The sequence below is a fragment of the Carassius gibelio genome, chromosome B17 (genome assembly GCF_023724105.1).
Source record: "Carassius gibelio isolate Cgi1373 ecotype wild population from Czech Republic chromosome B17, carGib1.2-hapl.c, whole genome shotgun sequence".
Lineage (NCBI taxonomy): Eukaryota > Metazoa > Chordata > Actinopteri > Cypriniformes > Cyprinidae > Carassius > Carassius gibelio.
In genome coordinates, this window is record NC_068412.1 from 24,615,595 (window position 1) to 24,630,715 (window position 15,121).

General features: G+C 36.2%; 1 protein-coding gene across 4 annotated transcripts in view; it reads right to left on the reverse strand.

The window, feature by feature from the left end:
* Positions 1-15,121, reverse strand: part of mapkbp1 (mitogen-activated protein kinase binding protein 1) — a 42,866-nt gene that overhangs the window by 6,011 nt on the left and 21,734 nt on the right. For 2 of the 4 annotated variants that reach the window (XM_052580061.1, XM_052580064.1), the window contains exons 8-26: positions 14,683-14,700; positions 13,109-13,269; positions 12,078-12,267; positions 10,567-10,704; positions 9,493-9,677; positions 9,170-9,261; positions 6,235-6,360; positions 6,081-6,151; positions 5,076-5,197; positions 2,711-2,786; positions 2,500-2,611; positions 2,315-2,378; positions 2,110-2,232; positions 1,865-2,010; positions 1,629-1,675; positions 1,307-1,537; positions 814-938; positions 280-419; positions 1-186 (exon numbers count right to left, since the gene is read on the reverse strand). In XM_052580061.1, the coding sequence (XP_052436021.1) occupies positions 1-186; positions 280-419; positions 814-938; positions 1,307-1,537; positions 1,629-1,675; positions 1,865-2,010; positions 2,110-2,232; positions 2,315-2,378; positions 2,500-2,611; positions 2,711-2,786; positions 5,076-5,197; positions 6,081-6,151; positions 6,235-6,360; positions 9,170-9,261; positions 9,493-9,677; positions 10,567-10,704; positions 12,078-12,267; positions 13,109-13,269; positions 14,683-14,700 (2,353 nt within the window). The remainder of the gene's footprint in view (positions 187-279; positions 420-813; positions 939-1,306; positions 1,538-1,628; positions 1,676-1,864; positions 2,011-2,109; positions 2,233-2,314; positions 2,379-2,499; positions 2,612-2,710; positions 2,787-5,075; positions 5,198-6,080; positions 6,152-6,234; positions 6,361-9,169; positions 9,262-9,492; positions 9,678-10,566; positions 10,705-12,077; positions 12,268-13,108; positions 13,270-14,682; positions 14,701-15,121) is intronic. The other 2 variants (XM_052580065.1, XM_052580063.1) reach the window with 1 other exon arrangement.

Below are 15,121 nucleotides of genomic sequence, written 5' to 3' on the forward strand. Positions count from 1 at the left end.
CAGGATTGTTAAGGTCTGACAGGTTTGCAAAGTGCCTCTTGAGAAACGCCTCCTGGTCTGGGGTCTGTGGTACAGGAGTCTGAACCTCATTCTTCCTCAGGCCCTCCTCCTCTTCCTCATCAAGATCTTCCATATCCAGTTCTGATGAGTTTCCATCTACACTCAATGGCTCAGTCGGCTCAGAGTCTACAGCGAACACACAGAAATATACCCTACTTTATCTCATCCAGGACCGATTGCAGTTACTGTAAATCTCATCTAATAGTTTAAATACAGTACCTTCTCCAGGGTGTTCAGGGCTTGAAAGACGACTGCTGGAATACTCCATAGAGCAAGCACTGTCTGGACTCTGCTTCTCATGACAAGAGTTGACTTTAGCACATCTCACTCCATGGGGAAGCTTTTTCACTTGATACTCACTAATCACAAACAGAGAGAAGGGAGCGGACAGGTATATGAGGATCATGTCAAAACAGTTATGAATTCTTAATTTACTCACTATAATATAATTCCAAACTTTATGATTTATTTTCTTAAACATAAAAGAAGATACTTTGAGAAATGTCTCATAATTGTTCCTAACTTTCTTCAAAATAACTCTGTGCTCAACAGAAGACAGAAACTCATACAGGTTTGAAACCACGTGTGGGTGAGTAAACTATGACTGAATTTCTTTTTTGGGTGGAGTATCCCTTGAAAGATAGTTTGTGTGAAATGATCAGAAATGTTGGGTCGTCAGAATTAACCAATGTACATTGAAAATGTACACCTATAGTGTAAATAAAATAAGCTACTAAGATTATTTTTACTGACCTTCCAGCAAGACTGATTTGGTCTTCACATCCCTCAGGATACAGCACTTCTGTCTCTGGGGTTTGAGGGGACAGTTTAATGTAATGAGGACGTGCTTGTCCTCCTGGTTCATTCTCTTCAGGTACCTACAGAGAAGATACACAAGTCAGAAAGATACAGAACAAACAAAGCAGTCTACATTCATGAGCACAAATACAAGGCAATCATTTAAAGAGCTTTATCCATTCTCATTCGATTATATTTTTTCTGTATTATATCTAGGACCTGTTGAAGACACTGCAGCATTTTTCTAACGAGTTTCCACTTTGTTGCATGTTGGTTTATTATTGTTGCATCATATATTTTGAATTTCATCAAAAAAATTAACTGGATTAAGCTGCAAAGTGGAGCAGATTTATGCTGGTACAGTGAAAAGTTTAGCTCCATGAGACTATATCTGACGATATCAATATCAGAAGTTTATGTATAAGTTTTATTTTTATATAAAGATTACCCATGCGGCAATAGTCTTCAGACTGATGGTGCTGCCTAGTTCTTGGTTCCTAGGTGGTGGAAGATTTTTATGAACGTCTTGGGTTTTGCTGGGGAAGAGAGGCATGGCGAACGACTCCAGCTGCCTCAGGTCCAGCATGGACTTCACCTTCAGATCCATACTACCAAATCGCCTGGACCAGCGCCGTCTTGGTCGTGGACCTGAACCCTCATGTTCACAACTGTTGGATTGCTGATAAGAGAGAGAAAGTATGTTAAAGAGCATCAACAAAATAAGAGAAATCAAAGCTCAAATTATGCAAACTTGTCACAGACTTTCTTACCTTCTTCATGTGGGAATTGAGTGTGTTGCGTTTTTCTTCAGATGATCCTTGCAACAGAAACAAACACTAATATTAGAAGTTAAAAGAGCTTAAAATAAACATTTGGTAGAAGTCTCGCCCAATAAAATCACACAACGTGACCCAACCCAACCCAGAAGAGCCGGATGCAGTATATTTATATATAGAACTAGCCAAACCAGTTTAGCAAGACTGTTGGAGAGTGTTGGATACATTACCTGTCTCCTCGCCACCACTGCTGCCCGATGACAGGTGAGGGAACATCTCATCTTCCTCTTCAATGCCCTCCTCTTCCTCCACATCTTTGTCACTGTCGGACGACATGATGCCAATGACCGGGGGACTGTGGATTTCTTTCCTTGTGCTGATACAAACCAGAAAACATTATAAAAAATAAAATAAAAAAATCACTATTTTGAATTGTGTAATTGCAAACAACACATTCGACTGATTGGCTTTATACCTAAGTGTGTGTTGTTTATTTGGAGGGGTCTTCTGAACAGGTTTGCTGTTCTGTTTTAGGTCCGAAAGCCGTTGTCTCATATTAATGGTCAACTCAGGACAAAGCCTCCACACAAAGATACAGCTGAACACACAACAGCAGGCAAATTTAGCAGAGTCAAAAATGGATTCTTTATCTGAGAAATTGATGATTTTAGAATATCTACCTGTCTCCCGACGCAGTTATCAGATGTTTACAGTCATTAGTAAACTTCATTCCTGTTACGATCTCTAAAAGAGGACAACATCACAATGCTTAGACTTGATTCCAGCAGATAAAATTATTCAATAAAGTGTTTCCTGAAAACACAGCATTATAGTTGCATAATCTCACACACAGAGTTTATCTTACCAGAATGGCCAAACATGGTGGCCACACATTCTCCAGTGTATAAGTCAAAGATGCTGATGTTTTTGTCCGAGCTGCTTGTGGCCACATAGAGACCAGAGGGATCCGTCTGAACCTGATAAACATTCAGACATATCAATAACCATATGAGTGAGATCAAAAGCAGTATCTGAATTCATTTAATTCCAAATCTTTTCATTCAAAGTATGCCTGCCTTGATAAGGGTCCCGTCCTCCGCTTGGGAGCCCTTGTAGACTTTCTTCTGTTTGCCATTGCAGATGTTAAAAATCCTGCAAATAAAAAAAGTAGCAGAAACCTTTTTTTAATATATATGTTGAAGCAATTACAACATTGATAATAATAAGAAATGATTCTTGAGCAGCAAATCAGCTTATTAAAATTATTTGTGGGATCATGTGACAATGAATCCAGGAACATTCAGCTTTCCCATTACAGGAATAAATAAAATTGTAAAACAAAAAAAAACTTTAAATGTTATAATATTTTACAGTATTTTACTGTATTTTTTATTAAATAAATGCAGCCTTGATGTGTATAAACTTCTTTGAAAGACATTTAAAAATCTTACCAAACCAAAACTTTCAATAATGACTGGTTTGTTTAAAAAAAAAAAAAAAAAAAACATCAGTTAACATTACAAGTGGCCTGGAAAAAAAAACATCTAAGTGTACAATCTCACCATTTGAATCTTCCTTTTCGATTTGGCAAATGCGCTGCAGAATTAATTATGTACCATATTTTACCCCCTTCTTTTTTCAGCCACCTGGAGGAGCTATGCCTTCAACTGCCATTCCTTACAGGAGATCAAATAAGTGCACTGGCAGCTTTGGGAGGAGCAGAACCAATGAACCCTTCAGGCTTCACATGACTTACACGAGGAACAAAAAGAGTCTGTGCCCATTAGAGGCATTGAAAACCCAGAATGAGCTCCAGTACTGAAGCCTACAGCACTGACTATTGACTCTATTGATATATTTGTATAGGTCAGGCCTTCTTCTTTCAAGATCATTCATTACTGCTGCACCAAACAGCACCAAAAAGACGCTGCTTTCAGTGAGAATGAGACAAAGGCAGTAAATGGCCGGCTGTATCATACACAACATTCCTGGCATTTTTCTTGCCTACAGTGCAGAATAAATTTGCAGTCATAGTTTGAACAAACAAAAGAAAAACAGTTGCAAGTCATGCGCTGAGCTGGTTCCTTCCTAATGTTGCCCTTTTGTGTGGGACAGCACACTGAGACTTACAAAGCACAATGAGGAAAAGAGTGCCATTATTGAAGAATGAAGAGCAAAACTTAAAAACTGTCAAATCAGCAGGAGGACGAATCTCACTAAACCATGTCCAGGTCATTAAAGAAAATCATGATAATAAATAAATATATTACTTTTCTTAAAAATGACTTACAATAACTAAATGTACAAAAAAGTAAAATGTATATTATTTAATGTAATACAAAATGTATACACCATAGTAAAATATTTTGTACAGATATCAGTTTTTAATGATTATAAAATACTGTAATATAGTAATACAATATAGTAAAATATTTTTTTTTAAATCACACAAAACTCAAAAGTAAAATTTGTTGGGGAAATTTTTAATTACCATGAAAATGTCACACACACACACACACACACACACACACACACACACACACACACACACACAAAAATAAATATATTTTTAGTTTCCCCTTTAGGCTTAACCCTTTAACTGCCCCACCAAGAAAAAAGCATTTGAAAACTTTTTTGTTTGCATTTCTTATCTCCTTATGTCATTAGTTACCACACTCAATGTATTTGTTTTCAACACGTCCCATAATTTTTAAAATATCGGCCTCTACCAAATGGTTGATGTGTCACTTTATGGCAAAAGTACCGGAATTCATACACATACTATGGAAATCTGAAAATATGAACTATAATGAATGATCAGAAAGTTATATTTCTCAGCAAATAGTACATTCTGATAGCAGAAAGGATTATCTGAAAACATTAGCTTAGCTTTTCTACGTTTACCATAAAGTGACAAATCAACCATTTGGTTGAGCATGCAGTTAAAGGGTTAAAACATGACTTCTACATTTTTGTGACATTCACCAATTAAAACAATAACAAGATGAGACAATCAGATTGTGTCAGATGATTTAAGTTAGTCAGGTGTCTCAGACAGTACAGACAGGTTGTGTGTGTGTGTGTGTGTGCGCGCATGGTCTACAACATGCTAAATGTGACTGGATTAACCAGTCAAGCCTCTAATGCCTCCCTACTGTACAAACACAGATGACTGTAACACCTGTCAGATGAGGTCCAGATATAGTCTATACAGCCAAGATACTGTGAAATTATTCAATTACAGAAATTAAAATGTAAATATAGATACAAAAACACGTGTTCATAATTATACAAACACATTAGCAAAATAATAGCCTGGATTTTCCAGGAAGACAGGCTCGACTTGGAGAGGACAGGATAATAATAAAACAACTACTACTACTGCTCTTACTCCTACTACAGTTAATAATAACATTGGCAAACAAAAGAAAGAAAACAAACCTGATACTGCGATCCTGACATCCAATGACAGCATATTTCCGTGTGGGGTCGATGTCCATGTCATACAGAGTGGTCTTCCTCACTATGTGATGAGTGCGTGTGAACGCTGTTCCCTCCTCGGTCTGTTTTGGCATGTTTAATGATTAGTACAGTGCAAAGAATAACCAATACACTACTTACAAAATAAAATAAAAATGTGTTTCTGTGTTCATTATTCTTCCTAGATGTTTTATACAAAATGAGAACAAAAATGATCTTCAAGCATGATTTTGTGGATTTACAAGCGGTCTGTTAATGATCCCTGGTTCTGGGGCACATTTTGAGGTCAGAATTAAACTGATTTACGTTCTGCAGGTGGCCTGTTTTACAGTGGCACAAGCTCCTCAAGACGTCACATCTGATCACTCGTCCACTCCATTAATTTATTCCAAATCAATAGTCCACCTTAATCTGGATTTATGTTTGAATTGAGGGATTCGAGAAGCAGATTCCAGTGTAAGAAAAGAGTATAATAGGAAAATACAGAAGTTCAGAGAAAAACAAAGACAATAACAAATTATTAGAATGTGAAACATGGAGAAAAATTGTATCCATGGATAATGTTTATATTATACAACTATTCTTCTAATTCATTTTTGTGTTTGTCAATGTTCTATTAAATGTTATGTGAATTCATCTCAGTAGCTTCTTATTCTTAATGTTCCTTCAGAAACATACTGAGACTCTTCAAAGTTGACATCTCAGAATTAATTCAGGGCGTCTCAAGTGCTTGTTTGTGTCTCGCACTTAATCACTGGCCGTTGGCATGTCATTTGGAAACGGGTGTTAAGTGCTTGTGTGTCTATTTTAATCAGGTGTTCTTTAAAGCTCTGGCAACAGTTTGTCGCAGCTTGAGGAATCTGACAGACAGCTCAGAGTCGGGACTCAATGATAGAAATGTCCAACGAAAACATCATAGATTGTGGTAAATAATAAACACCTAAATGTGACAAAAAGTGATCTCACCTTCTGTGCCGTGCGGAAGTAGACGCTCTTATCGGCACCGCAGCTGATCATCCTGACTTTCCCATCGTTAGCTGGAACAAAAACAAAGACGTCACATTTGGACATTTCCAGCATTTGAGGCTGAATAAAACTTTGAGATCTGTCGAGATCTCACCAGCGAATCGGACAGCAGTGATAGAGGAAGAGTGTTCATCCAGTGTTTGCAGGAGGCTGTATTCCCGATCCGCATCCAGAACATGGATCAGTCTGTCTCTGCTGGCGGTGGCCAACAGTTTTAGCCCTAAACACACACATATTTAAAACATTAACACCAAAATATTAAGTAGCACTACCATTTTCAACATTGATAATAATAACAAATATTTCTTGAGCAGCAAATCAGCATATTAGAATCATTTCTGAAGGATCATGTGACACTGAAGACAGGAATAATGATGCTGAAAATTCAGCTTTGCAGCCAAGGAATAAATTACGTGTTTAAATATATTCAAATAGCAAACAGTTATTTTAAGTTGTAATAATATTTCAGGATATTATTGCTCTTACTGTATTTTGATCAAATAATTACAGCCTTGTTGAAAAGAGTACTGACCCCATTCTACATCAACGTTTGAATGGCAGTGTACATGAATACAGTGTTCATGTAATACCATAAAGGACTGCAGAAGGGTTGATTTTAATGAATAAGCTATCCATCGATGTATGATTTGTTAGAATAAGACAATATTTGGCTGAGATACAACTATTTGAATATCTGGAATCTGAGGGTGCAAAAAAATCTAAATATTGAGAAAATCGGCTTTAAAAGTTGTCCAAATAAAGCCTTTAGCAATGCATAATACATATTAACAATGAAGTTTTCATATATTTACACTAGGCCATTTACAAAATATCTTCATGCAACATGATCTTTACCTAATATCCTAATGATTTTTGGCATTAAAGAAAAATCTTTCATTTGACCCCTTACAAATTGCTACAAATATACTCGTGCGACTTAAGACTGGTTTTGTGTTTCAGGGTCACATCTGTCATTGTATTATCATCTGATACCATTACCAGTAGCCCCCTGTGTAGACTTCTGTAAGGATACACCGGCCAAACTGCATTTCTGAAATAGTGTTGAGAGTGCCTTCTGGTTTTGTTCTCACACTTTTCACACCACAAGCTGATTCACTAACACACTGTGTTCACGTGTGACTCGCACAGTCAAGAAAAAGACGCGAATGCCTTGTAAAGTGCGAGAACAGAACAGGAGATGTTTTTGCAACACTAAGCAGAAGAAATGAGCCAGATCATGTTGAAATGAGCGTTCATCTCTGTCAACAGATTGCCGTCTGAAAGCTCCTAATATATTTTTATGGCTGCAGAGCAGACACACAAATGATAATGTGATGTTTTTCTCTGCAAAAAGAATCATAATGCAGCTCATGAGAATTACAGATTCTCACAGGCCATTTAGAATGAAGCTATTGTTTTCTGAAGTGCATGCTGAAACCAAACAAGCACATCTACAGAAGACACAGATGATGGAGAGATACTGTATCTGAAATGCAGACTGGGCAGTTTATAAGCGATTACCTTTTGAATTTACCCTTTTTACATCCATTCCACATATTTCAGTGCAGAAAATGTCTAAATACTGTGCAATATAGTTGATAAACCATCTTTGGCCTGTTATAGTGGATGGGATCAATGGTCTGTTAAACTGAGAGAACCCTTTCAAAGTGTTATGAACGAGCAGGAGAAAAAAAGCAAGCAAGAAGGCGAGATTGTTTACCTCTATGTGTGTTCTAGCAGATGTTCTGTTTCTCATCGAGCTGTACTCAGTGTTTGGCCTTGAGCCTGATATAAACCAGCTAGAGCATCGCATGCTAAGAACAACTTCACACTGAACTGCACTTAACAGGGGAAGATAATGAGTCTCAATACGCCGGCTCTAAACCCTCAGCCCTGCACAGAGCCTTGAGAGCTTTAGAAAACTAGAAAGAATTGCACTATTCTAGTTAGTGGTGGTTAGAGGAATTTCCACCCTAATAGGGAAGAATGAGGACAAAACATTCCCATGGATTTACACCGAAAAAGAGATCAAAGTATTGTTGCTATTTTTAACTAAAACAAAAATGATAACATATATATCTATTGAAATGAATCTAAAAATATAAAAGTAAAAATTGTAATTTTTAAAATGTAAAAATTAAAATAGTTTTGTTTATTGAAGTAAATTAAACAATGATCAAAATGATAATAACGGGTTATTCTATTTATACCATAAGACTGTACCATGGTACAGCTAGATTTTTTCTGTAAGCGCTGACAGCTTCCAAGGGAATTAATCTTGCCGTTTTGGATCAACTATTTGTTTACTCAACTATAAGTGGTGTGTCAGTTTCCTCTGAAAAATTATATTCTGGGTTATTTACAACTGAAACTCAATCAGCAGCATCTGTGGCGTGCTGTCGATTACCATAAAAAAAATGGTGCCATTGATCAATGCAATGTTTCCACACACTGCTGCTCACTTGTATACTGATGCATGTTTTAGTTGTTTCTAAAACCTGAAGCACAAGAATAATTTTCGTTTTGTAATTGACCGCATGTCACAGATGTTATTGATAATGTAAAGCTGATTTCTGTGCTACTAGCATTACCAAATGCAACTGAATAAAATTAAGAATAGGTTTCCCGAACATTTCCCCATCTGCCATTGGTCGGAAAACCAAGTCAATTGATTACGGCAATATTTCTGGGTTGGGCTGGTTTTAAAAGCAGCACACCAATTTTTTAAGAAGGATCAACTCAACAAATGACTGACTGTTGTCTCTGTACATTAAGCGAGGACAATGAACATTGAAACATCTTAAGATCAGGCTCTCTTAACATTGAAAGAAAATGGCTTCAAGTTCAAATTGAACCAGGTTCGAGCGGTGAAGTTGACACTGGAAAAACTTGCTGTAAACACTGCTGGTGGCATATGTGTGAAGGTTACAGAGCATCTGTTGAGCATCTGAGCTGGATCAGCACTTCCTTTTTTACCTCGATACAGGATTAATCAGCTACAGATCTATAAAAAAGCACTCAGCACTCACCAGTCTCGGGTTTTGAGTACTCTAGACACAAGATCTCAGAGTCATGGGCCTGAACGTCTAGAATTTCCTCCATGCTCTCCAAATCATGGATTCTGGAAACAGAAGTTCAGTGAGGGTCTGATTGTGAAATTTCTGAGAATAACATTGAGAATGCTTTTTTAATAAATACAGTCTTCACAGAAAGTGTAACATACAGTATTTTTCCCACATGCGTGTGATTCCCAGTACACAAAAACATTGTCCTTTCCATTAAAACCCTCAGAGGATCAATTAACTCAAATCAATGAGTGTAGAAGTGTTAAGCAGACATGTGAAAAACAGACCTCAGTGTTCCATTGCGGTCTCCTGATGCCAGGTGCAGCCCGTCTGGGCTCACGCACATGGTCCTAATGCCTGTCCGGTTATCTGAGGTCTGTGGGTCGGCCTTCTCCGAATTACTGGAGATGGTGCAGTCCATGTCCAGCAGGGTGGAGGTGTTGCTGTCCATATAAATTACCTTCTGAAGGTCCTTTGGTGATGAAAAATGATAATTTGTGACTTAAATTTATACAGATACACATACTCAAATTATTTAAAATGCATGAATATTGTAAGGTTTGATGAAATATCAAAGCAAGTGGCATCTGCAAATCTACCAAATAATAACCAAGTAAACATATGTGTGCTAATTATTTTTAATCAAAAAGTTTCCAAATACGCCATTCTAATTTTGAATAATATAGTAATTATATGTAATATGGTTTTGCTTTTAAAAGTTAGATTATTTTCTTTAAAATTAATGCCATTTTATATGATTTTTAAGGTCAGAGCTGCTGATAGTACAGTATCTGACGTTTTTTAATGGAAATATGCAGTGTATCAAAGAAGTATGTATCAGTTCACAGTAATACCCCTGGTGTGATACTTGTTTTTCACAGAGAGTACACAATTAAATAGGCTGCATTAAATTGATCAAAAATACAGTACAGTCATATCGTGAAATACTTTAATAAATTAAAATTAGCAGTTATAAATTTCAGTATATTTAAAATGTAATTTGCTCCTGCAATGCAATGCTGAATATTATAGCATCATTACTTCAGACTTCAGTGTCACATGATCCTTCAGAAATTATTCTAATATGCCGATTTGCTGCTCGAGAAACATTTCTTATTATTATTAATGTTGAAAGCCATTGTATTTCTTAATATTTTTGTTAAAACCATGATGCATTTTTCCATTTTTTTTTCACAAAAGAACAGCATTTACTTAAAAAAGAAATGTTTTGTAACATTATGTAAAAATCTTTAGTCTCATTTTTGATCAATTTATTGCATAGTGTATTTATTTGCAATAATAATAAAACATCTCAAAGAAAAGACTGGATTCATTTCAGGTCTTGAGTTTCCAGAACTCACATTGCTGATGACGTTTGGGCTGAGGGTGGTGTTCTGGGCGTCTGTGTTCCATAAACGGAGGGTATTGTCAGAAGAACAGCTGAGGAACGATCCGGGAGACAAACGTGGCTGCTCTCCATCCCTCGTCTCTGGGTACACCTGCAGGACAAAGGAATGAGAAGTGACTCAACCTGACAAAATACACAGCATTACATCACACATAAAAACAAATACAGGTGTATTTACTCTAATGTACTCTAATTTAAACTCTATTAGGTCATTATCAACCAAAAAACAAAGGAGTGGTCTTATGTTTTCTGTTAAAGTTGTTTTTATGGTTTTAGTTCATTGTAATAACCCTGACCTGTAATTTTGGACATATTTCAGGAACTTTGATGAGGTCACAAAATACCAGACAACTAAAGACACAACAAACCAAAAGGGAAGTCACAGTCATAATTCATGTGATCTGATATGAGCACACAACCTGGAAATACAGAATATGCTGCATGTCGACAAATCCCACAGGTTGTCTATCACAATGTAGGAAAACACCGCAAAATACCATTCGACTGGTACAAAAACAGAAAACTCATCACATTTACATCACAGAAGGTAAAACCGTTACAAGCAATATTGAAACCTACAGTGGGTGGGGTTTAATTAAAACATTATTTCAGCAGGCAAAATGTCAACACACGACACAATGAAAGGACAAAACCATGTTACCACACACACGTCTCAGAAGTCAGAATACACTTGACTGAATTTTCTCATAATCCTAAAAACCATTCTTGTACTTAAAATGGTTTTTAATACTTAAAACCGTATTAACTGTTTTTTACAAAACTAAAAATTATATTAGGTTTTGTATTATATTTTAAATATTCAGATTTTAATTAAAAAATATATATATATTTAAAGGAGAACTGGCCCCCTGACTGAGCCTGGTTTCTCCCAAGGTTTTTTCTCCTTTCTGTCACCGATGGAGTTTTGGTTCCTTGCCGCTGTCGCCTCTGGCTTGCTTAGTTGGGGACACTTCATCTACAGCGATATCATTGACTTGATTGCAAATGATTGCACAGATACTGTTTAAACTGAGCTGAGATGAATGATGACATCACTGAATTCAATGATGAACTGCCTTTAACTCATTTTAACTTATAGCATTATTGACAAACTTTTTTCAGAATTAATGTTGTTCAGTTGCTTTGACACAATCTTTTTTGTTTAAAACGCTAAATAATTAAAGGTGACTTGACTTGAATTTTTTTTATTTCATGTTTTATTTTAATTTATGCTATTGAATTATTTGTTATTTTATTCTATTTAATTTCTTTGGTTTTATTATTTATACATCCACCTGATCAGCACCGTCTTTCCATCACCGCCTTAATGCTTGCATGAAATGTTTGTCTTATTTGGCATGTTGCATTGGCAAATAGCTAAAAAATAAAAAAAGAAGTCTTTTTTTTTTATTATTTTGCTTTTTTCAGTTCTTTCAAATGTAAAATGTATGCCCTTTTTCTCACCTCCACACTCCACACGCAGGCCGAATGGTAGAGAGCTGAGTAAACCTTGCCCACTTTACGGAGATCATGCACGTCCCACACGTACAGACTGTGATCGTTGTAGACACAGGACAGCCAGCGGTTCGTGGTGTCATAGGACACGGCCACTGTGTCAGGATAGCGGACGTTTTCCTTGTAGGCGAAGAGATGGCTGTGAAGAGATCATAATAGAGGGACTGTAAAGACAGCTGTATTGAGAGGTCACTAAAGGTCTTCTGGAAGTGTCACGAGAAAACGTTTCCAAGCAGAACCCACACTTAGACCACTGCTATTATAAAGAGACAGACAGAGTGCATTCTGGGAGAGGTGTGTCCGCTGGCATGCATGGGGCAGTTTTTTGATGGTACATTTGTTCATGATTTATCTTTATTAAATGGCTTCCCTTTACATTTCATGAATTGGAAAGTTACGAGCTACATGAATGCATATTATATATATATATGTTACTTTTTGTAGTCTAAAAATGTACAGTAAGCTAAAAAATACACGGACACATCTCAATGTCTTAAAACAGTCCTGAACAGTATAATATATAATAGAGCTCGACAGCTCTGTCTCAGCCTTGCAGCGGTGTTTTTGCATATTTATGAGCGGTGGACTAAGAGGTCTCATGTGTTTGACAGTTTGGAGGGAAAGCATGGAATGCTAAACAGATGTCGATGGCTAAGCTGTTTCATCGACACTACATGAATCCACTCTGAATCTTAAAGCAGACTGAGTTCAGGATGGTTTCTGGGTATTTGCATATGTATAATGCTACACACCAGCTCAAACAGTAGGAAAATCTCAGGAGATTTACAAGTGTAAATATTTTCTCAGCTGTTCTGACTTTTGACAAAGTGATTATACATTGTTATATTTCACACTGATTCTGATTCAATCATATTAAGTATCGTGGTGATATATAGAATGCATGCTACTATAAGTACAGTGCAATAATATTGAGTAGTAGTTTATTGTACCAAGCCTCTGTAACGTGTCTGAGATCTCACCTTGCCTCAGTAACAGTGGCGATGTCTGTGCCCAGGCTGTGAGGACGAGGTAGCGTACAGATAAAGTGCAGGTCAGTGGGGCTGAACACTCTCACTGTCCCATCAGCACAACCACAGAAGATCAGGTCCTCGCTGACCGACAGAGACGTGGCCATACTGGTCTGAGAGAAAGAGAAATAGAGCAATTGAGTTGAATGACTAATCCTATGGCTAAGGTTTTGGAGTGACTTCTAATTTATTACTGAGCCCACACAAATTATATTATCAATAGTATAATAATTATTAAATTACAATATTAATATAATAATTACCAACATATTTTACTTTTTTTTTGCATTGAATGTTGGGGTAAAATAATTATATAATATATTTACCATGCAGGCGTTTTGCATAGGAAATGCACAAAGCACAAGCCGCAAATAAAAGCTGATGAGAAATCAAAAATAATATGAAACAGGTGGCGATAAAGTAATAAAAAATAAAAAAAATGTGTTAGTGCCTGAGCAGGTTAAAAGTGAGAAGATGAGAACTCATTTGTGTGCTTTTCCATGGGCTGTTAGATGTTCCTAATAATATTAAAATATAAGAGCCTCCTTTATTGAAATATCCAATTAAATTTCCTGAGATAAGGACACGGAGGACTATTTGCTAAATAAGCATTACTCAAGAGACCAAAGTTCATCTGTAGATTATCAAGCTGTACAATGATCCTGGGGTTCTTTTAGTTGATAAACTGTTAGACAGAGAGGCTTTTGTATCCTTTCCCATCCTCTCTGTATCCCCTTCTTTCTGGCACTCTTCTGAATCTTTCTTGTTTTCTCAGTGCAGTGGGCTCAAGGGTCCCACAAAAGCAGAATTGTGCAGCACCCACCTGCTGTAACCATGACCCACTTTGACCATTTGTAAGGAGTCAAATCGAGATCTCATATCGGCTCTAAATCATGTGTTCAACACAGCTGCCTAGTTCTCATGGGTTTCTTCTTCTCTTTTGTGAGACACAACAGACCTTCCTTTAAATAGATATTACTATATTATCAGATTTTTTTTTTTTTTTGGGGGCAGAGTAATAAATGCAGTAAATAAATATAAATATTATTAAATACCCTTTTAAAATACAGTTGAATTATTAATACTTATAATTAATAAAAAAAATATTGAGTACATAATTAAAACAATAGAATGCAATATAAAATATAAAAAAATCTTTAAATTAATAATAATAATCATTTTTACTTTAAAAAATAAAAAAGGGATGGCGTACGCAATACAATATTTAATACTAATAATTAATAAATAAAATCATTAGATGAAACAATTAAAACAATCTAATGTAAAAAATATTTTAAAATTATAATAATAATAAATTCTTAATATAACACAAAAGGGGTGGTGTATGCAGTATACTTCATGTGAAATGCTGTGTCTGAGACGGAGATGAGAGATGTTAACTGGCTAGTGAAGGTAATGTGGTCAGACACAGGTGAGCATGACTGACAGCAGCACTGTGACGTGCTGTTTAATGAGTTTTACAAGTGACGTGACAGCTGAATCCATAGCCCTGATGTGAAACTTACTGCGAAACTGTCATTTTTCTGAACAGTGTGAAAGGAGAAGCAGAACAGACTAATATTAGACAACATCAGCAGCAGCATTAGTAATTAACACACTCCACTCTCGCTTCACACAGCCGAGAGCTTAGAAACACCCTCTGTTCACAGGGACTTCAGAAAAGAAATAAATAGCTTAACATGGATACAGCACAAAACAAAGAAGCCTACAATTGAACTTTTAAAGTTCAACTCCAAGTATAAAATAGCTTTAATTTCATGCACATTCTTTACACAAACATTTAAAGGAACAGAGCTCAACAGTGACCTCTCATTATTTTCCCAATTCCTTTTCCATAGAGATTTTAAAAAATTGTTCAATAGAGTTCTGAACTAAACCAGCCTCCAAAAACTGTATTTTCATATAAATTCATTTTTTATGCCATAATGGATACAACATCCTATA